Source organism: Seriola lalandi, unplaced genomic scaffold, assembly GCF_002814215.2.
Source record: "Seriola lalandi dorsalis isolate HSWRI2012SDOR001 ecotype SW California unplaced genomic scaffold, Sedor1 jcf7180002054949, whole genome shotgun sequence".
Classification (NCBI taxonomy): domain Eukaryota; kingdom Metazoa; phylum Chordata; class Actinopteri; order Carangiformes; family Carangidae; genus Seriola; species Seriola lalandi.
The window spans coordinates 17,745-41,869 of NW_019525500.1; the positions used below are offsets into that span (position 1 = coordinate 17,745).

The 24,125-nt window shown below is 39.1% G+C and overlaps 1 protein-coding gene across 3 annotated transcripts in view; it reads right to left on the bottom strand.

Moving 5' to 3' along the window:
• Nucleotides 1-1,083: 1,083 nt before the first annotated feature.
• LOC111645407 (disks large homolog 4-like) overlaps nt 1,084-24,125 on the bottom strand; it is a 108,243-nt gene continuing 85,201 nt past the window's right edge. For 2 of the 3 annotated variants that reach the window (XM_087170467.1, XM_087170469.1), the window contains 10 exons: nt 17,334-17,516; nt 14,321-14,384; nt 12,398-12,413; nt 10,777-10,818; nt 10,259-10,309; nt 9,175-9,276; nt 8,159-8,331; nt 7,872-7,981; nt 6,838-6,929; nt 1,084-5,227 (listed from right to left, as the gene is read on the bottom strand). In XM_087170467.1, coding sequence (XP_087026593.1) covers nt 5,121-5,227; nt 6,838-6,929; nt 7,872-7,981; nt 8,159-8,331; nt 9,175-9,276; nt 10,259-10,309; nt 10,777-10,818; nt 12,398-12,413; nt 14,321-14,384; nt 17,334-17,516 — 940 coding nt within the window. In that variant the 3' untranslated portion in view covers nt 1,084-5,120. The remainder of the gene's footprint in view (nt 5,228-6,837; nt 6,930-7,871; nt 7,982-8,158; nt 8,332-9,174; nt 9,277-10,258; nt 10,310-10,776; nt 10,819-12,397; nt 12,414-14,320; nt 14,385-17,333; nt 17,517-24,125) is intronic. The other variant, XM_087170468.1, reaches the window with a different exon arrangement.

A 24,125-nucleotide genomic window follows, 5' to 3' on the forward strand; every position in this document is an offset into this window, starting at 1 on the left:
TTGCACGAAAGGTGCTACACAAATGTATTAACATCATGTTACTTGCTCTTAGAAAGTTCTTTAAATCACAAAAAAGTGACATCATTTTATCTCACTAGCATTTGGTTCGAGAATTTAGAAGCTGACATGAGGTCTTCTTTTACGTAATTATAGTTGAGTGTAACCGCATTCACATGTGCTGAGCAACAAGCTGCTGGCTCTGCTGCTGGACAGTCAGTGATTGATTACAGCAGTGAGTCAGTGAGTTACGTATGAGGGGAGAAAGGAAAGATGCTGAAAGTCCATGTGAACAAAAGAGATACTGTTTGTGTGATATAGAAAGTCAGAGGTGGTTAATGATCAATACATGAGCAAATGTTTTGTGTTTTTATGTGTGTATGTGTGTCAAGAGTTTTCTTTACACAGCTGCAAGGCAACTTTGTTGAACTGACAAATGGAAAAAATTCTTCAACCTTAGTGTTGGTTGTTATAAGCATTCACGGTCAATGTTTCTGTTTTTTTCCAGTTCATGACAATTGTTTTTTTTGTTGTTGATGGTTTAAGAAAATTTTCCTTTTTCTGTGACTGTACATTTCACATAAGGTGATATATGTTCTGTGAATGGTTTTAATGTTGAATGTGTTATAAGTTTGTAATTCCAGTTGTTAAAAAAGGTGGGTTTTTTTTTCAAGCCTATGTACAGAAGTCGCAGATGGGAGTGACGGATAAATCGCAGTTCCATTTTGTGATTTTTAGAGTTACAAGTCATGTATAGTGAAAATAAATTTGTAAAGTTTAGAGGTTAGTTTTTTAGAGTTTGTAAACTGGTGTCAGTTATATTATGTGATCATGTCCATTAATAAGCTTTAGAGGTGGAGATCCTTAAATACATTTTCTATTACATAAGCATAAAGCAGTTGACACACAGAAATCCTTAAGCTTTGATGTGGAAACCAAGACATCAGTACGAACCACTACGAATCTGCAGTAGAAGTGAAAATGAAGGAAAATATATTCATATTTACAGTTATTATGTCATATTCACATTCATACACATTCCACAACACAAAAAGAAAAAATCATGTCTGGTCATTGGTCGAGGGATTTCAGTAAATCTCAATAAAGACTTTTATTTATTTATTTTTTTGTACCAAAATAGGCAGTTAGAGCAGGGATAAATATTATAATATGTTAGATATAGATCCATCTCTGTAATAGATTCTTTGCATCAGTGCTTTACTCTAACAGACAGTGGCATGGTCCCCTGGCTAAAACACACAGCCAGAGTCACCCAGAGAGTCTGGTTCTGTCAACTGACAAACACCACTGATCTACTCGATTCATACAGAGGATTATAGCTGGACAGAAATTTAGTTTAGCTGAACATTCTGTGAGGAGATATTAAAGCTTTCAAAACACATGTGGTCAAAACTATTTATTATTTGGGTCTAAGAGCTACTCTGCTGACAGAACAGTCTCTCTGTACGTCTCTGGTCTCCAGTCAGCTTGGAGGAGTCGCCTCGGGGGGTTGAGGGTGGACATGGGAAGTGGTTGGCTGACAAGGTCCATACAGGGGGCTGTGTCACCAAAAGCATCTTGGTATCTTGAATGTTTCACTCGACAACAGAGATTATTGTCATTTGTTTCGGTTTAGCCCCGTTTGTGACTTTACGCTCCTTTAGCTCTGTTTTTGGTCTCCACCGACTTCTTAGTGAAATATCTGGCTCTTTAGCTGCTATATTCTCCACTGTGTCACCAGCTGGTCTCTAACTGTATCTGCCTGCTGTTTGGTGCTGAGCAGCTAGTGCTAGTATTTTGCTTAAAGTAGCTGATGAGAACGGGGACAGTGAACCAAAACAGAAAAGTTGAAGACAGCTAAATAGTGAGTTGAAACTCACTATAAAGCTCTGTACGGCTGAGCACAGCTGCAGATTCAGATGATAATTCTCTGTAGGTTCATCACGATGAGCAGTTGTCACATTATTTTCACATTGTTGCTCATTCGATACATTGTTATCATAAAAATATTAACTATAGCCACTTTAAGGTAAAAGCTAGATCGTCATTTTTTTTACCCGTTACCCAGCAGAGGTTTGCATCTTCCGTCTACTTTCTGCATGGGAAGATAAAATATTTGGCTGATTTCCACGGACTGCCATGTTCCACTTTTCTTCTTCGCTGGAATGTTCGTTAAAGATGCCGTGTGGAGTTTTTGTGTAAACAGACAAAAGTTACGTTTACATTCACTGCTTATCCTGCCACCGACTGTCGAGCAGCGGTATAGCATGAAACCGAAGGCAAGATGCATGATTTAAAAAAAAAAAAAAACAGGGGCCCATTGGTGAAAACATTGCTCCATAACACTATTCAAGCTACTAAAATGATTTAGCACAACATGTGAATTGATAAAAAAAAACAAAAAACATGACAATAAAACAGCTGCAGTGTCGAAACTGATAGACAAGATGGCCGTTTTCAAGATAGGTTTCAATCCAGGCCTATGTTTTACTGTGTACAACATAGCAAGTTTTCTATTTTTCTTAGTGTTCACTGCAAGTAAAGTTTAATATAGTATGTTACTTGTGAAGTGAGTTAGACTGGTAAAACTCCACTACAGCCAACAGTTGTGCAAAAGCGAAGGTCACATGACTGACAAAAGCTGCATGTTGTAGCACCTATGAAGTGGAAAACTATTCCTCAAAATAAAACACTCACTGCATTTTAAAGTTTATGATCAAAAGCTCTCCTGGGCACCTTTAAGTCCACAGCAATAATTGGTGCAGTCTGTGGAAACGCTGGAATTAAATGGTAGTTTAGCTCCGTTCAAACATTTTATTTTTTGGGGGCAAACTGCAGACACCCTTGAAGATACAACCCACTGCTGGATGATGGGTAAAAAAAATAACATTTAGATTTTTCCTCAAAGGTTTGTGTAGGGAATGGTATTTGACCAATCACAAAGTAAAGTCGTGAGTCCTGCAGTCACAAATGGCACTAGTTTCAGGTGTCTTTTATACGTGCTGGGACCGATGGCTCAAATAAATCCAGCATGAAAAAAACGAAACTGTTACCTGCAGAGCTAATACAGTAGCTGACAGTAGCTTTCACCAGAGGGGTGCATCTGATGTTTTTAACTACTCAACAATAGCATGAAATACAGCAAATGAGATAACTGCAAATACCTTTTACCAAAAAATGTTTCCTGACCTCTTCAGCATGTTCTAATGAGCAGAATAACTCAGGGAATTAGCTGAAGGAGAGGTGAGTGTATCACATATCCATCAATACCAGAAACACTGGGATGGTATCAGCTCTGTCACAAAGATGCTTTTAAGAAACCAGCCCTCATTAGTGCAACTACAGTAAGAAGGTAAGCTATAATGATGATGCTGATGATTATGATTGTGATGATAGTGTTGATGAAGACGATGATACACTGTTGTTCAACTAATGTCACACTGTGAGTGTGGATGTGGAGAGGAAGAGAGAAATGAAGGCATGAGAGAGAGAGAGAGAGAGAGAGAGAGAGAGAGAGAGAGAGGAGGAGGAGGAGGAGGAGGAGGAGGAAGAAGGAAAAACCATTGTGGGATGAAGACTTGTGCGATACAAACCCAAGTTTCTTAAACTGAGGATCTGAACCTGTATTTATCAAGCAGCAAAAGTCATATGTTGGACGTAAGAAAAACAAATCATCAATCATTCACTATAAACCCATTAGTTTTAAAAATTAACTGATTTCCTTTGACATAAAGTACTCATTAATGCAGTTGCTTTTGGAGGGATTGTACGAAACATTATTGGTCATAATGAGCAATATGTTGGCTGAAGCATGTGCATTTGATTTGAACATTTAGTAGGATTTTACACTACTTTTTCCTCTTCTTCTGTTACGACATTCTTCATGCAGAGTTACTAGTCAAAAAGAATAAAACTGCAATCAATCAATTTCCACCTGTCAGTGTGGCACTAAATTCTGCTTATCTTCTATTTTCTTTTCTTATTTAAATCTTATCTAATTTTACCTTGCTAACATTCTATCTTGCTTGTAGATCATCTACCAGATGGAGAATTTCCTCTCTGCTCCAGTTTGGGTTTCTGTTAGTTTCAATCACAACCAATTTAAATATAATATATTGGATTGTTGTTGTTAATTTCACATGTTAATTACTATTAGAGATATTGAGGTTGGTAGGGATAAAATTACATAACATAACATATCACTGAGTGATACAAGTTATTTTTAATGATCTTTTTAATTGGTGATCTCTGATTGGCTGTTCCTGCTCTGAACATGTATGTGATTAATCATGTATGTTTAATTTAATGCAGTCTAATTTAGTTTTTTATTTTAATTCTGATTTTTTTGCTTGTTACAATAAATATTAGCAAGTGTCTGAATTGTTGGTTTCATTCTGACCCTTTAAACCGAAATGTTGGGGCACATTATAAAGTTTTCTAAAGACTGTTGACAGTTTGGAACCAGGGATGAGATATGAGAGAAAGATAGAAAAAGACAAGAAAGAGAGAAACCGGAGCGATGCCATGAGGAAAGACAGACAGACGGGGAGGGAGATCAAGATTTTGTCCCAAAAACATGCTCTTAAAGCTACAGCGTGCAAAAGTCTGCCTCTTGGTGACAATATTATCATTACAAACCCATACATGAATGCATTACCCTTCGTTAATATGAAAACAACAACGACAACAACAATAAGAACAACAATAATGAAATCAAATCAGATAATGGTACATGTCGCCTTGATTTGAACCACCTCCTTAAACATTAAGGAACTGAGCTGTAGGAAGATCCACCAATAGGCTGCTGGACAGACATGAGCTCCTCCCTCTTCAGGAAGTAGCAGTCCCAGATAGTCCCAGCCTCGTTCAATTTTATGTGCTTGTGCACGTGTGTGTGTGTGTGTGTGTGTGTGTGTGTGTGTTTGTGTGTGTGTGTGTGTGTGTGTGTGTGTGTGTGTGTGTGTGTTGGTGGTGATGTGCATGTAAGAGAAAGAAAGATAAAGAGAGAGAGAGAGAGAGAAAGAGAGAGAGAGAGGAAGCAGGCTGATAATAGAAAATCAGAGAAGTAGGAAGTATTGAAAGAGTGATGTGTGTGTGTGATCATGTAGTATGTGTGTGTTTATTCAGAGTCGCTCCTTGGTTGGTACCCAGATGTAAGGACCAGACTGCTCCTCTATGATCTGCTTCACCTGCGAGTACACTTCCTCTAGAGACGAGCCCTGGACTATAGCTGCAGCAGAGAGAGAGAGAGAGGGGGAGAGACAGAGAGAAATCAATGACCAATGGGCATAACTACCAAAACATATTGCCCGTAACCCATGGAAAAATGACCTATAATCAAAATGAAAAGTAACCTTTAAAGATCATCATCACTACGTATGTTCTTTACATACAGTATGCAACTTCTCTTTGGGAAACTTCAGTGTCAAGATTATTCATGTGGCCTTAACCCTTGGGTGGCTGTATGTGGGGTGGTTCCAGAGGACTGAAAGCAGCTATAATCATTTTCACAATAATCATGTTTCAAATGATGAAGTGAAAACAATGTGATACATGTAGTGATGAACCCACTGAGAATTATCACTTGAATCTGCAGCTGCCTTTGGCTTTACAGAGCTTTATACAAAGTTTCAGCTCAGTTTAACTGTTCATTGGTTCACTCTCATTGAGTTGTTTTCGCCTGCACCATGCAGCTGTTTCCAGCAATTAGCTGCAGAAAGACACAGTCTGCGACTAGCTGCTGAATATAGAGGAGCATTTAGCAGCTTAATCAGCTAATCAGGACTTGGTAGAGACCAAAAACAGAGCTACAAGAGAGTAAGCATCGGACTTGCATAAGCCAGGTGTCCAGAGACACAACTGAATGAATGATAATGTAGCTCTGTAATGGCTGGAAGTGTAAATAAACAACTGTTTGCGAAGTTCACCATATAAACTTAAAAAGTGACACATCAGTGCTTTGATCACAACTTGTCTCCACTGTCCCCAAGTGGCCAAAAAATCAGTTATTGATTGGTATTAAGCACAAAGTTTTATAAGATCTGGCAACATCTTATGTCCTATTTGAATGGGATGGATCATATATTTATGTATGGGGCACAGGTAGGTAGGCTTCTGTTAATGCTTGTGTGTGTTAATCAATCTGTGAGAATGTTTTTTTTTTTTTTTAAATTTACTTGGAACTTGGATCAGTCATGTCTGGCTTGTGGAAAATCTCCCATCTTCTGAATCTCCTCTGCTTTTCTTGCTCACTTTTTGTATATTTCTTAAATGTAGTAATGTTGTGTAATATATTTTTAGACTTCAGTATCATCACTCATTGACTTTCCGCTGAATAATATTGGGGTGATATGATTTCATAATGTTAAAGTTATATAAAGGTCTGTAGTCCAAAGAAATGAATCCTAGCAAGCCGCAGGTAAATACTAACAGTAACTTTTAGAAGTTCATATTTTTCACATGTGAAGAGCTCAGTCTGATGTAACGCATCGGTTTATTGCTTTGAACATCCATGTATTTTATATTTGATTTAGCATATATTTGCAAGATGCTGATATAGTCAGTCATATTGCTCAACCATACTTTTACAGCCATACCTATTATGCAAAACTGTTGCTGCTCTTGTTTCTATTAGAGCTGCGGTGGGAGAAGTATCTCACATACCTCCTCATGATCTTTGCATTTGATGAACTGGCTATGACACTGACTGCTGCTCCTGTTCTCACATAGAGCCGTTACAGAAATTTCTCAGAACATTAAAGGGTTAAGGTGTATGTTAGAAAGCAGCTCTGGCTTGTGTCTGTACAGAACCACATGAGTGTTTGCTTGCAAGTAACTAACCAGTGAAGTACTCTGTGAACTCCTGCTCCAGTTTGACCGCTCTGTCGTAAGTCTTCCTCGCCTGCTCCTCAGTGAAACGCTTGTTCATCTCCCTGGAAAGACAGACGAGCATCACGAATACGAACTGAGACTCAATATGAAGGAACAGAACATGATTCGAAAACATTTTTTTCCATGATCATGAACTCTCAAAAACTTCATTGACCTGTTCAGCAGTGCTCACATGGCATGATGATATTTAACCTTTATTACAGTAGAACTGCAACAACACACAGTGGTGAGCGAATGAGAATAACAGATCAAGTTGCAGTTAGCCAACAGTATGTTCGAGGTTAGCTGTAGAAAAAAAAATCGAACAAATATTTTATAAACAGTATTATTGTTTGTTCATAGGCTCATGTTGAGCTGATCTATACTTGCATTATATTGCATTGGTGGACAGAATAACACTGAATAATTTGTCATATGGAATTGTATCATGAGACCTGTAATTTTGAGTATAACCTGATTTCAGTACATTTCTTTCATCATTACACTTGAACATAAGAGGTCATTTTGCAGTGTGACATCATAGTAGGACGGTAAAGGTATTTGTCAGTTCTAACTCATGAATGTTACTCACAGGTGTTTGCTTATGTTTTGTTTATGTTCCAATTTAAGTTGCTTGAAGGATGTTATGATTTTTACTTACAGAGGATTACAGCTTACTTTTATGTTCATGTACAAATATGCTCCAGTATGTTGTATGTGCTTAAAATTTGATGTTCCTCATACTCATAGAACACCTTGCTGCCAGTGATACTAACAGGATGTTGCTTAAATTGCATGATATAATATACAATATTAATATTCGGAGCCTGTTCAGATGTCACGGAGCTGCACATGCACTTATATCATCTCTCATCATGTTGGCTTAAAGGTAGAGCTTGAAAGTCTATTTTCTGACTAGCACCATGTGATACCGACAAAAGCTTCAGAGGAAGCTGTGACTAAATGAACCTCATGGCGAGGTTGTTGTTATTGATGTCACTTACAGGATGTTGTCAACGTTGCGTGGGCAAATGAAGATAGCAATGGGATGGAGGCCTGCCATCTGGAGACGCTTTATCGCATTCCCTGATACATCCAGTATACAATGTTTACCCTGTTAGAGAGACATAAGAGTCAGGCAGGGAGAGAGAGAGAGAGAGAGAGAGAGAATTAGACAACTCTGTATTCTGTCCTCTATTGATCCCTTCATCCTGTTTCCTCTGTCCTTTGGATTATTTGTCCTCTCTCCTCATGTTCTCTCTTCCATACGTAACGTCTCTCAGTGTCTCACCTTGTCAGCGACTTCTTTGACAGACTGTATGCTGGTTCCATACAGATGGTTGTTATACTGTCCAGCCTCGATGAATTTATGCTCCTGGATCTCTCGCTCCATGAGCTCTCTGGAGGACATGAAGTGGTAATCTCTGCCGTCCACCTCGTAGTCTCGCCGCGGCCGCGTTGTGTCTGAACATCAGAGGTGTCACACACAGACCAGAGTATTATTTAAAAATAAATATGATCATATTATTATCTTTTATTAGTTTTTTTTATGGCACTTTATTGCATAACTAATTTGGGATTTTTTGCTGAAGTTATGTACTTTTCTCTAGAAAAACATCATTAAAATAAAATAAAACAAAATAATAATAATAATAAATAAAAAGTATAAATGTATCTGTATCTCAATCTCTATATTCAACTCATGCATATATTTCATTACATATTTTATTCTTATATCTTGTAAAAAAAAAAAAAAAGGATAATGTAAAGATGGAGGTGTTCCAGCTCCCTGTTCACTTCCAAGAAACCTTTTTGAAGTTTTGAAGAAGTTTTTCAGGTTTTAAAACTTTAAAAAAAAATTACATATATTTTCTGGATTTATTCATTTTATTTTTGATTTGACCTTTAACTTTCAATTCACAGCTCTTCTGGAACCTAATTTTACAGTTTTCATTTTCAAGCTGCCTGTCAAACAAAGTCATCTCTTCAAAGTGTCTGGGAATAGTGACAGTTAATAAACGCAGTAGGTAACTGTCTGTCATATTTTCTTTACAGTTTTGTTTTAAGCTAAAACTAAAAGAAGCTAAACATCAACTTTAAGTGAGGTCATAAAAATGTCCATCTATAGACACATCTCCTGTAGTCACATCAATGTGGGCTGAAGTGTCAGCGTTCATTCCAGCACCATAAACAAGGATTTTATAGTTTTCGTAATGTGAGTGAAGGTCACACGCGTACGTCTCATATGCAGAGTTTCTGTGTTTTAGAGGTCACCACTCAGATTCGTCACACAGTTCAGAAACTCACGTGGGACGCAGGAGCCAAACTTATCAGGGAACTCAGAGATGAGGTCATCGTTGATCCGATCTTTCATTGGTCCGAGCACAATGACTGGCCGTGTGTAATTAACTAAAAAAATGACAAGCAAAGCAAAGCACATTAATACAAATAGACACAATAAGATTAGCTAAATGATGCTCTCCATTTTCCTCCTTTCATTCTGTTGAAGTAGCTTTAAAGCTGCACTAATTACATTTCTATATTAATGATGGGTCAAATTACTGTGTAACATGAAAGGTACTGCTCATAGTGACAAGTCCACAGAGAATTATCATCTGACTCTGCAGCTCCCTTCAGCTCTACGGAGCTTTTTAGCCTCTTTTAGCTTATTGTTCTGGTTTTGCAGTTTTAGTTCACTGTCACTGCTTTCAGTGACAAAACTCTGATAAACACACCATGACCTACCTGCTCAGTACCAAACAGTGCACAGACAAAGTTGACCCATTTAGCAGCTAAAGAGCCAGATATTTACCTCAGGAGTTGGTGAAGACAGAGAGCTACATTCATCAGTAGGACAGAAACACGACCCAAAATTAATGCTAATGTTGCTTCATGTCTGCCAGATTTGTAAACTGACTTGCTTGTTACATGTTGACCATAACACACTTTATACGTGACAACATGTCAGTGTTGTGTTTAAAGCTTGTTTCTACTGCCACCAACAGGCCAACAAAACCACCTATCATATATATATTTGGAAGGTTTGTAAACTCCATCATATTTTACAATAATTCTCTGTTTGTTTGAACAAAGTTTGGCTGCACAGCATGAACTTTTTATGTCTGGCTAATTCTAATGACAGCTTCTAGTTTCACAATGTCTGTATCCATGCTTTCATGACCCAAATGTTATCTTTATTACAAAATTCCCATATATAACTGAAGAGTTTTACTCTACAGATAAAAAAAAGATGGTATTTTGTGTTTTTTTTATCAAATCGATGTACAGTACCGTGTGTTGGTGAGTGTCTTCTGTAACTATACTTCCACAGACTGAATAACATAAAGGTGGTCAAACTAAAATAAATGATATATTTGAGTTGAGCACTGACCTTCCTGCTGCATGACAGGCTGGTAGGTGAGGACGGTCTCCTCCTGGCCAGCTGATTGGACAGATAAAGATGATGGTCACATTTAGAGGCACAGTGGACGGGATTACCGACATCAAAACACACCCTCATCCTTTTCTACTTTTGACTACACTTCTTCAACAGCTCTGGAAAAGCCGGCTGGAGAAGCAGAGAAAGCTAACTTGCACGCACACACAAAAAACACACTCACAGAAACACTCACATGCACATGAAAACACAATAATTACAACACACAAATACACATGTGCATGTATGCATGACACTCCCACAAGGACACACGGATAAACACACACACACACACACACACACACACACACACACACACATATACCAGCAGCTACATGAAGTAGCTGAGGTTCAAATAAAAGTAAAAAACAAAATAAAGAAGTGTGAGCAGTGGAAGAGAGAGAGAGCGTGAGAGAGAGAGAGAGAGAGAGAGAGAGGAAGAGAAAGAAAGACAGAGGAGGGTCTAGACTTACAGGAACTACTCTCACTATCGCTGGTGCCAGAGGTTACCAGCTCTGGAAGGACAAGACAGGTCAGAGTCAGCAACAAACACACATACAAACACAGATACAAACAAACACATACATTTCCATTCTTTCTATATCACACAATCACTGACACACATTAACTTATAAAATTAAAACACACACACACACACACACACAGTCAGCAGCACAGTCTCATTACATCCATTTATGCATTGTACAATCCCTACCCAAACATGTGTGCCATGGCCAAAAGTATGTGGACACTGGAATATTACAGTCTCCAAAAGAAAATACATTTAATTACTTCCTTTCATATGTCTCCTTTATTACATTAGGAAAGGTAAAACTAAGTCCAGAGGATTCCTCTGAAAAGCAGCCAGAAATGTAGTACTTTTCCAAATGTAATAAAGGAGAAATGTTTCAGGGGCACTCCAGAAATTTAGCGTTGTACTTCCACAAAGTTGGGAGACTTGTGAGAGACATATTAAAAGGAAAAAAAAAAAGAATGGTCAAAATCAAAGCAGCAGAGGTTCAGATATTCTGACTTCAAACTCCAAACACTGGATCCTGCAACATCCCATAATACACAGCAGTAGCGTCTCTTCTGTCAACCCCACACCTCCAGTTTGTAATGCAGGATTTTACAAAAGGTCTCAAGTCCAAACTGAGATAACCAGAAAAAAACAGTACATGCTCCTTTTCTTACTTTGTCAGACAAAATAATTTGCTGTCATTAAATGTTGTGCAGTTTGCATTTTCCACTGGATGAAAAGAGAAGCCTGAATCTGACTTTATGTGGAAATAAATAGATGAGTTCTGTGTGGAAGGAAAACCCCCCAGAACATTTATTCAAGTACTTTGGTGTACTTGAGTATTTTGATTTTATGCTACTTTATACGTCTACTCGGCTACATCTCAGAGAGAAAAACAATACTTTTTACAAATTAAAAACCTATAAGGAGCATATAAAATACAAGGCATTGCTATAAAGTAATAAAATGTATATACAATGAGTACAATAAGCTCTCAGCAGCCTGCCACAATATTAAAATACTGTTGTTACACTGTAACTAATTATTTTTTGGCTGAAGTGAAGTAGGACTTTAAATCCACAATCTTTACTGGTAACTGAGTATTTTTAAGTTGTGGTGTTGGTGCTTTTACTTAAATAAAGATCCTTTCCTAAGCCACCAGGGACAAAATCATTCACTTATTTAGTCCAACTCAACATTTTTTCACAGGATGAGGACCGTGGATTTCTTCTTTCATCACTTACATTTGAAACACGTTTTTTTTTTATGGACTTTTTCTTTGAAGTTTTAAAGACGGCAACACTTTTGGTTGTTGGCTGACTTACAGCTATACTCTTTGTATGTTCTCAGAACTGATTGAACTGAACTATCCTGGAGAGTGACCTCAAACATCACAGTGTCCGTTTCTCCCTCTCAATCGTGTTCCTCTTCCTCCATCCAGGAACGGGAGTGAGGAGGAGGAACTTGAAGGAGGATTTAAACAGAGAAGATTGCGGAGGAGGTGGAGTGCACGCTACACAGTGGAGCTGGAGTCACATGTACTGACCAGCAGGTGTCACTGAGAGAAGACTTACCTTTATCATCCTGGTCCTGCAGAGAGAGAGAGAGAGAGAGAGAGAGAGAGAGAGAGAGAGAGAGAGAGAGAGAGAGAGAGAGAGAGAGAGAGATATGGCATTAATCATCATACCCAAGATGATCATAACAGTATCTTGACTGTCATCAGCAGAATCGCTCTTTGAAAGCTCATGGGCTCTCTAGTCATCTCACACACACACACACACACACACACACACACACACACACACACACACACACACACACACACACACAAAGTTAGACTAATTGCATATTTCTCATAGCACTGTGCCAGGAGATACAGCATGTGTGAGTATGTGTGTGTGATAATTTTTAATTATCAGTTCTTCACCATGCAGAGTTGCTGATTCACACGGTGCGAGGAAAACAGAGGGAGCTGACAACACAGTGATATCAATAGCTTGTGTTAGACCCGTGTGTCAGCTCCCACCGTCACGCTGTGTGAAGCGTGATTAAAGTCACGTCGTCGCTTCGCATCTGAACTTAGAGAGCAACTTTCTACATCACAAATATCACTAGTTAGTGTATTTTTAAATTAATCTTTAATTAACACTTTTCCTGGAAACAAATGGAGAGGCTGGGACTGACTTTCAAATATTTTAGTCAGGAATTCTTCGACTCACTGATGTGTTGACTACAAATGAGTCATGGACATTGAGGCTCTTTAACAACGTCAAACTTTTTCCTCCTTTGCTCCTGATGGGCCAGTGTCCTAATTCCTACGGCTGCTGGAGGGTTTTGTCAGTTAAATGCTAACGAATGCTTTTGGGCACCTGCTGAACTGATCGACTATAGTTTTTCTTAGGATGACACTCCCTGTTGAAGCTGCTTTTAGCTGCTCTGCTGTACTTCCTGAGCTTGGAATACATTTTCAGCCTCTGCTCTTAATTAAACATTTAGCTGCTTTTAGACCTGTGCTGCAGTTCTATCCTTGTATTTTATTTTTAGGTGGACATTTTGTTATTATTTTAGTCTCAATGATTTATGTAAGGCACTTTCAATTACCATGGTCTCACAACAAAGTATAAAACAAAATAAAATAAAGACTTTTTATCCCTTAAAACTATTTCTTTTCTCCATGATCTTTGGAGGTAGATGAGTTTGTGCCAGAAATCCCTGATCTGAAATTACCCTTTGTATAAAATATACAACAGAAATATCTTGTCTTGCCATAACGTATTGGATTAAAGGTGAATTACTGACTAATTATATTCTTTAACATAATCAGTTGTTGTGATCTCATAGTAAGACAACTTAAATACGATGAATAATACAGTTAACTGTAGTTATGTGGACAGGTAAATAAGACAAGAAAAACCACCTCCTGCTTTAACAGCATTGCAATACACTCACATTTAATTTTCATCTTAAAACTGAAGTGCACGGAAAATAAGTTGTAATGAGTTTTATATAGTATTCATGGTTTATCTTGGTCTGCAGTTTTTTTTTAGATAATGCAATGCAGCTATTGCACAACAGATGGTTCTGCACTTTTATTAATCTGCCAACATTTACCCTAAACAGCTGTAATTTGAGAATGTTTAACACACACAAGAGAATAATAGCAAACTCTCATAAACAGAGTTAATTCTTTATTTCAACCTTTATTTCCAATGTTATGGTTGAAAAGGGAGACTTGCTATTTCTTATGACTTCACTGCTCTGCTTTCATAGACAGCATGAACTGATGATATGACTGCACAGCCAGAAACTACTGGTTTCCAAACTTGCAGCAAGTAGTTGAGAATTATTCTGCTCACATAAGGTTTTGTGGTTCTTTAATTGGAATGTAATCAGATGGATGCTGTGACAAATTGCTGCTTTGAAACAGATAGTGGTTTCTGTTTAATTTTATTAAGTATTACAGCCCTTAAAGGTTTTTATGACAAGTCGCTGCTCACCGATCTGTCCTGAGACCTCGTTACTCTGACCGTCTTTAACCTCGACCTCTCCTTCTTCTCTGCCCTGGAAGACAGAAGGAAGGAAGGAAAAAAAAAATTAAGAAAAATGCTGAGAAGGGACAGATGCCAAAAAAAGACAGGATGAGAAAGCAACAGTAGGTAATGGTAGTTAGCGACGGGTATATGCAGAAACATTTGCATTTAAGCATTTCAGAAACATCATGTGACCTTCCTGTAATATTTAGACATCATCTCATCTTTCAGTGGTTTAGTTTCATCATGCTTAAACGCTGCCTACACAACAGTGATTGTTGACACAAAAAATGATGAGTTCTGATGATGATGATTTTCCCCCCGTGGATCAAAATTGTAAAGACAGAATCAACATGATGCATTTTAAAATATTGTGCTCCCTGAAACTCTGAAAGTAGTTTAACCTCACATCCACTGTATCAGATCTCATCTCTAAAAATATACAAACAAAAGCCAAAATATCACACAATATCCATTTATTCAGAGATTAATTTTTTAACCTATGACACTTTAATTATTCTTGGATCTGCTGTACATCATCTATGAGCATCACTATGAATTGTGGCGTTTAATATCCAGATATTCTGTAACTTGACAGTAAAGAGGAAATAGCACGTTCATGTCCACTGTTCTGAATGGGCTGCGATTACCTTATAATAAATGCAAAGGGATAAGAGACAGCGACAAGAGCGAACTACGTCAGCCATGGGATAGAAAAGACATTTTCCCTTCATAGACAGTCTGCTTGCTCCTGCTTTGGAGACATTTTTGTTCCGCAGGTTTAAATTTAGATTTGTCACTTCCTGTGCTGGACCATTTCCTGCTGCTGATCATGTTCACTGCTTGAATTTCAAATAAGGTGAATCTCCAGTGTCTCAGTTAAGGGGCCTGTTTCTTTCTTGAAGCCTCGTTTTATAATTGAGGTCAGATGTGTTTTTGCACAAAAGTCTACAATAATGCAGCGTTTAGCTTCCTAATATGTGTAAACAGCCGAACAACTGTCACTGAAAACAAACCAGCAGCATTGTGGACCACAGCAGAATTTACTATAATAACGAAAGGAAAAAGGCCGTGCTTCAGTTTTAATCCCTGACGACAGCTCAGCTCTGAAAGGTTTTACAACCAAACAATAGCATCACCACAGCATGTTTACACTGCATCAGCAAATAAGTTGTCTTTACTTTTTACTTTCAATAGTCCTCTTCTCTTCTTTCCTTCTTACAAAGAACATGATTAAAATGTAATTTCCAAAAACTATTGGTTATTTTACTTGAGGAGAGGAGGAAGAGAAAGAAGAGGAGAGAAGAGGGGAGGAAGAGGAAGAGAGGAACAAATAACAAGACAAGAAGATGATGAGGAGGGGAGAGAGGTGAAGAGATGAGGGGCTACAGGTGAAACAGATAGAGGAAGAGAAGAATGAGGAGAGGAGGAGGAGGAGAGGACACAAAGAGGAGTGGAAAAGCAGGACAGGATGAAGAGGAGTGGAAGAGAGGAGAGGACGAGGAGGAGGAGGTGAAGACAGGGGAAGGGAGGAGAGCAGAGGAGGAGAGGAGGAGAGGAGAAGTAACGGAAAGAAGAGGAGAGAGGAAGAGAACAGCAGGAGAAGAGGTGGAGTGGGGGAGGAGGAGGAGAGCAGAGGAGAGGAAAAGTAAAGATGACAGGAGGAAGAGGAGAGGAGCAGAGAAGTAGGGGAGAGGAGGAGATGTAGAGAGGAGAGAAGGGGAGAAAAAGAAGAAGGCAGAGAGGAGGCCACGCCAGGTGAAAGAGGGGAGCTGGTATATATGCAGAGAAAAGAGGAGAATAGAAGAGAGGTGGCAGGAGGAGGAGAGAAGGAAAAGAGAGGAGAGGAGGGACAGACAGAGGATGGGCTAAACAGCCGATATCAAAAGACTGAATGCTAATGTCATTAATTAACTTCGCATTACTCATACCACATATCAAATTACATCAGCCTCTAACAATTCAATATACTGCATGTTCTAATATCTGCTGTTTTAATGCCTCTAATGACACCCAAACCTCTGGTGGGTGTGTTCCAATATCTTCTTTAATACTTCATATCTTAAAACCTCAGCCTACACTAAGTTAAGTTATAATGGTCTTTTATCATAACACCTATTAACATTTATTCTATTACCTTAATGCACCCACCTCTAACACCCCAGATACTCAGCCAGCCTCAGTCTATTTATTCCCCACCGTCCATACCCCTCTGTGACAGTCTCTACATCCATCCCACCCATCTTCCGTTCGCTCACTCCTTCACTTACTCCCACTCACCCTTGTTGCCTCTAATCCCTCCTTCCCTCTTTCACTTATCTTTCTGTCACCTCCTCCACGGTGAAGGGAGAGAGAGATATAGAGTCAGCACCTCTTCACAGGTTTACATTCAGCAGATTCTACATGATGATGACGATGCTTGCAGGGTTATGAGCCAACAGTAAAATGACACGTAAACTGAAACTGATTTGAAACTGTGAGGAGCTGAAATCACAAGGCCCTGATGTCTTTATGTTGGTAACATTTTGCACCAACGTCACAGAGCGGATCAGAGGAGGACTTAAGAAATAAAAGCAGCAATTCAGTCAGCCAACTCATGTGGAATTGTGAATGTAGAGGATGTACAACAGTGCTGATGTTTGGCGTCAGGCTTTGACCTTGTTGCCACCTCGCCAAGCTCAGGACAGCCAGGAGCGGGCAACAACAATACTTACTTCCCTCATGGGAAAAACACTGTAGACTGGGATACTACAGCTGGATAATGGGGTGGAGGTGGGGCTAGCTGAAATGCTATATGAAGAGCAGAAGTAGTGTGGAAGCAGGAAACAGCAACAGCACTGATGGCTTTAGTAAGCTCAAATCAGAGATAGATATGTTGCAGCAAGAGGAGTATGTCATGTGAGTGTAGCCACAGACTTGAGTTGACTGAATCAATAAAATCAACCACCCGCTCCTGTCATAAACCCTTTTGAACTCTGACCTCCTGCGGCTGGGGATGACCCCGACTTCGGGGCAGTTCGGGGGCGGGGGGCTGAGGTGACGGGCGGGCCACCACTCCTCTTCACCAGCGCTGCTCACGTGGAGGATATCCCCGAAGTGAAACGGCAGGGCCTGATTGGGCGCGCTCAGATCAGATGCACTTCCATCGTAGTCGAACAACGCTCTGCAGACAGAGAGACGCAGCTTCACGTTACACACATACATCTAGAGCAGTGATAAACCCAGCTTCAGTGTGTAGAACCAGTCTGCTACAGGCTGCAGAGACATGACTGACTGGTAATAATTTGATGACATTGATGAATAAATGCCTTTTATTTTACATTGTACTAAATAAGTAACCACATTTTATTTTTACAGAATATTTTATAAATATTATCACATTCACCCTGTGTGACGAAATCAGTTCAGAGTTTAGAAAAAACAAAATTAAGGTTGCCTTACAGATTTCTACTGACAATTTGATAAACACTTGAGACAAACGAGAGATTTGTAGTGGTAAATAAGAGAGTAAACAGCTGAGGATTTTTTTTCCTACACTATTACTTTTAATTACTGACCTTGTCCCTGTGTATATGCCTGTGTGTATGTATGTGTGTGTGTGTGTGTGTGTGTGTGTGTGTATGTGTGTGTGTGTGTGTGCAATTGCACACATCTGTCTGTGTGCCTGTTTGCATTTATGTGTCACTGTTGTGTGTTTATGCGAGTGTGTGCGTGTGTGTGTTGTGTCTGAATGGTGATCTGTCTCTGTGACCACAGAGCTCCAAACCCGTCCAGAGGGAAAAGACCTGGGAAAGTAGGCCAGCAATATGTGTGCGTGTATATGTGTGTGTGTGTGTGTGTGTGTGTGTGTGTGTGTATGCATGTGTGCAAAGGAACTAGAGCTGAAATAACAGGCATCCCCTAAAGTCCCTACTGCCTTCATCAATAAAACAGAACCGAGACAGAGAAGGGAAAACCATGAAACCATGAGAGAAAATCAGACAGAGGTACGTACACACACACACACACACACACACACACACACACACACACACAAAAAACATCTTATATTTAATTGATGTGAGCCTAACCCTTAAAGATGATAAAAGAAAGGGGACATTATATTTTTATCTGGCTGGTAAAATGTGTCGCCATCAGAATAGACTGGACATGACGATGAACACAGATCTTATGACCAGAGGGTCAACACTTCAACACTGTGATGGTACCTGAACAACAGCTGCAGTCAAGCTGCTCCACTGTTAAGGCTACAGCAGGGAACTTTGATCATCAGAGCAGATGAACCTTTACACTGGTGTAAACTGGGCTAACGCATTAGCAGGTAGTGATAGGAAACATGAAATGGAGTTCATAAAAATGTTTATTTCAAAGTCTCATCATATCCTAAGAATTTCTCCAAGTTTTAAAGTCTCCTGGAAGACACGATGTATTCTGGTATTAATTACACTGACCACAGAGTGAAGATTGGGAGATTGTTATTTTCATTTCGTTGTGCTGATATTGATTTTGCAGAGAAACCTAATAGGTAAAACCACTCCATTTAAACCCAAGTAAATATTTCTTCATTATTCATTTATTATTGGAAACTATTCTTCATGAATGCCAAATTGTATGTTTGTTTATATTAACTGACCTGTTGACTTTTGAATTAAAAAAAAATTTTATGTTTACCAACATATCACTCTCTATTGATCTTTAATTACATGGCTCTCTTCAAAAACTTTATTTATAAAAAATTATAACCTCACAAACCTATAAAATAAAGTCTAGCCAGATCTTCCTAGTCTACAGTTTCAGCTGCATTTTTATCTTAGAAGAAAATGTATGCGTGAGAATGTGTAAAGAGTATAATTTCCACTAAGCAGGTCATACGCAGGTTTGCTGTGTCAGCGGCTGCTCGGCTTAGTGCGACATTTGGAGCTGTTTCTGTTTTATCATAAGAAATGAAAATGTTCCAATATAGTAAAAGAAATTGCATGTGAAAGGTTACAGGATACACTGTAAACATGAAGTGCACGGGTCGTGTTTACATTAGTGGGTCCACAGATACACACGGTAAAGGGCAGCTGTCAGGTGTGAGTGTATAAATAACCTTCTTTCCTTCATAATGTCACTACTCCACAGAGTCAATGCTTGGATGCTTGGAGAAGAAAATATATGAAAAAAATAAAAAAATGCGCATCCCAAATGACTTAAACGCTTTGGCAGCCAGCAGGTTACACTGACGGATGGTGTGTAGTATTATTGAGGCCACAGCTACTGTATGTACATCTCTAAATCATTCACCTGTTCTCAGTATTACACTCAGTTTAACTCAGTTTAATGTGGGAGCCTCTCGAGAGCTAATTACTTGCGTTATGGAGCACATATTAATTACTCCAGTGTGTAATCTAGACTGGCTTTACTCCAGCGTGTGTGTGTTAACCTGTGGAAATTCAAACATTCAAAATTACATAGGTGTTGAGTTTACACATCCAGCCCCTTACTGCCAACACTATATTGCAGTCAACCTTTGCACTGAGTGCTACCACGTATCGTCTGCAGTCATTGGAAATGTTCTACGACAGTAAAAGAAACAGCACGTGGAAGGTTACGGGATCATGCTGTAAACACTTAGTGCAGGGTTGAATCTACACCAGTGGCTCCACAGTAAAGGGCAGCTGTCTGATGTGAGAGTGTAATGAACCTTCCCTGTCATTACGCCATAGAGTTCATGGTTTAAGAAAACATAAAATAAAGTAAATAAAATATAAAAATATACCTGTTCCACACATCCCAAAGGATGTTGCAGCTAGCAGATTGATTATGTGTAGCATTACTGAGGCCGCAGCTATGTAAACGTAGCTCTAAATCAATTACCTGTTCTCAGCATTACAGTCATTTCAACTCCTGTGTGGGAAACCTCTGAAATATAATTACTCGAGTCAAGGAACACACTTTAATTAGTGACAGAAATAGGTAGTCACATTTTACACTGGCTTTTTCTTCCAGACAGAAGTGTGACGTATTACCCAAACTGTATGGTAGATTAACATCTCACTGAATGCTCATTTTCCTGCATGTGTAAAACACAGGGTGAAAAAAGCTGCATGATAGTGCTGTCTAATACAAAACAGTCAATTACAAGTTAGTCATGTCAGTTTTCACTCACTAAAATACTAAAATGCTTTGAAACTGATCTGGATCGGAGACCAGTACAGTAGAGACTGGTATAATTTCTCAGTACCCAGTAAGACACAACACACAGTCCTCAAACCACAATTTATGATCAATGCATCAACGTTTTGTCATGATCAGACCCTCACACACTGTAAGGACACACACCAGCAGGGTATATATAAATATAAATAAATCAGGATTATAGACACTTTTACTTTCAATCTTCTGACTTCTAACAGAAAAATACAAACATATAAAAGGACACCTAACAGCTGTATAATTTATTATGTGCGTTACGATTTCAATGTAAATACAAAAATAAGTTTAACATAGAATCTAGAATGTAGTGTGTCGTTCTAATGTGGCCGTGCCAGCTTTACAGGTGCAGTGAAATATACAATTACAATGTCGAGCTATCGAGCTATAGAGTGTGTTTAAAATAGAACCATAATGGTGCGAATGTAAAATAAGGAGAGGGGACAGACACACACACACACACACACACACACACACACACACACACACACACACACACACACACACACACACACACATACATAGGACAGTAATACATACTGTATGTCACCTTGCTTCAGTGATATTTCCTCTGAGGAAAGGTTAGTCTGTTTCTACATATTGTACACATGCATACAGTAAAAACCCCACACGCATATACACACACATACTGTATGTACATGCATGAACACACACAGCAGCCCAAAGCACCAGACACCCCCAATCTGTCACGCACCAACAGCCTCACCATGACCAATCAGCTGCCTGTCAGAGGCTTCTTTTTTTTTTATATTTGCATCATCCTGATTGGTCATTTATAGGCAGTAACCGGATACAGGAACTTCTCATATGAAATGATCCTGGCCTGATTTTGACTCGACTTGAAGGAACGTTGTCATTAACATTCACGATGTAAATTGATTATAGTACGGGGGTGTCATGAGAATTACCTGGCACATGGAAATTTCCTTATTAAATCTATGATTATACAGTTGTCAGCTTTTCTCCTGGTTTATGTTCAATGTGTGTTGCCATGCTAACAGCGAGGCTCTACGAATGGCAATGTAGACACACTTACACTGAAATATCTCAACAACTATCAGATGAATTACCGTGAAATTTTGCGCAGACATTCATGGTCCCCTGAGGATGAGACCTACTGATGTTGGGCCCACCAGCACGTTGACGCGTGTGGTTTTGAGTGAAATGTCTTGGCAACGTTTGGACAAATTGCCATGAAATTGGGTACAAGCATAAACTTTGTTTATGATCAAATACCTCCTTAACTAATGGTATTTCCATCAGCCTCAACAGTGAACATATTAAACATTATACCTGCTTGGCATCAGCATGCTCACACTGTCATTGTGAACATGTTACTGTGCTGATATGAAAGCACTGCTGTACCTAAGTGAAGCCTCACAGAGCCAAACAGACTCTTAGTCTTTTTGTCATCTGTTTGTTCATAAGCAGAAATAAATGTTGTGTCTTTAATGTCTTTCTGTGAAACTCACTGCAAAATGATTTAAAGCTGAATGAGCAGTCCATGCAGGAAACTCGATAAGGAGCTGACTTTGATTTAGTTTTGCTCTGTGAACCTGCTTGTTCTCGTACAGCAGTTATCTAAAAACAACAACTGACATTGATTGTGTTTTTCGATGAAATATTTTTCTGTTACTGTGTCTGTAACTGCTCTCTATGCCAGGTCACTCTTGGAAAGGCTGGAAATTTCATCACTAAACAACAGACAAATGAACTTAACTTCATTATTATTGCATCATATCACTCAAATGCATCATTTTATAAACATCCTCATGCAGGTTTCTTCTGATTTAATCAAATGAGGAGTGGACAGGCCCTTTCTCTTCACTAACCACACAAAAACTGGGGGTGCACACTTAATTTATGCTAATAATAATCATGCCTATGGGTGACTACTTAAAAATTTAACAAGGGTGACGGCAAGCAGCTGCAATGTCATGTTTCTTCATATATTACTATTAAAGTCTTCAGTTCACAGTGGTGGCTTTGCCAAGTAGGTCAACACAGGTTTTACATAGTATTGTGGGTCGAGGACGTCCCACTTTAACACACTCTAATAAATGAAACTGAATGGAATAAAAAGCAGAATCACATTTCAGTCAGATGTGAATATAATCAGCTTGTTTTCTCAGAGAACCAGATACATCTCTCACACTTGTTGGACTACACCTCCCTGTGATCTGTGAGCTGATGGAACTAAGTTTCATTTAACCCTTTACTTACTACATGTCCAAATAAAGTTCTTCTTCATGGAACCGCATCACATCCTTACATGTGTCAATAATGATTCCATTGGGCACTTAATCCTAAACAATAAATCACATTTCACCTCAGTCACGTTGTATATCTGTCCTGCTTAGAGCGGACTTAGTCGCTCTGACTCTATGTGAAACTGACTGTTTGTAATGGCTATTTACTCCCTCGACCGCAGGCTCAGCTTATCATGCGTAGGGTCTGCACTACAACCTTGGTTGCCATGGCAACTGCTGTCTGGGGAATAACCAGCTAGATGCTGTCAGTGATTTTTCAGCCATCCCAGAGACAAACAAGGAACTATTGCTTTTGGGGCCTACTGCTACATGACCTGCGTGCTCTAAGGCCTCATTCTACCTAAAGACCTAGTGAAGGAGAAATCCCTTCACACTCCTGGATGGCTGAATGTAACCTCTGGCCTCTAGCGCCCTGTACTGACTGTGACCTCGGCCCTGCTCTGTTTTGTGAGTCAGTCTATGTGAGTCTGTATGTGTAGTTCAAGGTGAATGTCCCAGCTGCTGCTGCTGTTGCTGTTGCGGCCTTTTCCTTCCAGGCCACTTGCACACAGTTCAGGTCAGATGTTCCTTTCATGCACAATAATTGTCAGCTGAGCTTTTCTCTGAGTTTTGAGGGTTTTTTACATTTTTTTAGTAAAAGTAAGTTTTTGTCACAAATAAAAACCCATGAAAGACAGTACAGCATCCATCTTTTTATTTCTCATGTCTCACAAAAGAAATCTAATCTAGTTCCTATCTAACAGGCAAAATCATTGCAAATGATAATGCAGCAAACCCACAAACACAGTAAAGATTTTTCTAACCAGTGTGCTGATTTTACTGCACCCTGTGGCAGAGGAAGTAACTGTTTTCACTGTGATTGTGGGAGCTTAATGTGGTTTACACACAGAGCATCATAGGGCTTTGTGCTACTAAATTGACTTCCAGAGTTCAGTGAGGATTCCACTGGATGCCATCCCAAATAATGTAAAACCCCCTTCTCTCAGTCTGAGCTGAGGGTTTAAACGCTCACATAACTCCCACTGTCTGCCTGTATTCACAAAGAGAGATCATGGCTTCTCTCTTTGGTTTTTGGATCTAGGAATGAAATATAAATCAACAATAAAAATACAGTTGGGGTTTTGAATTCAAACCGCTGACAGAGACAATGGCTGATAACATGTTTTCAAATTATTTTCATTTGTAGGTAAAAAATGTTTCCTTAAAGCCTACCCAGTGGATTCAGTCATCAGCGTTACCATTAAAGCTGCTTCACCTGGCTTTGTGTCCACATTATTGCTCTCCCC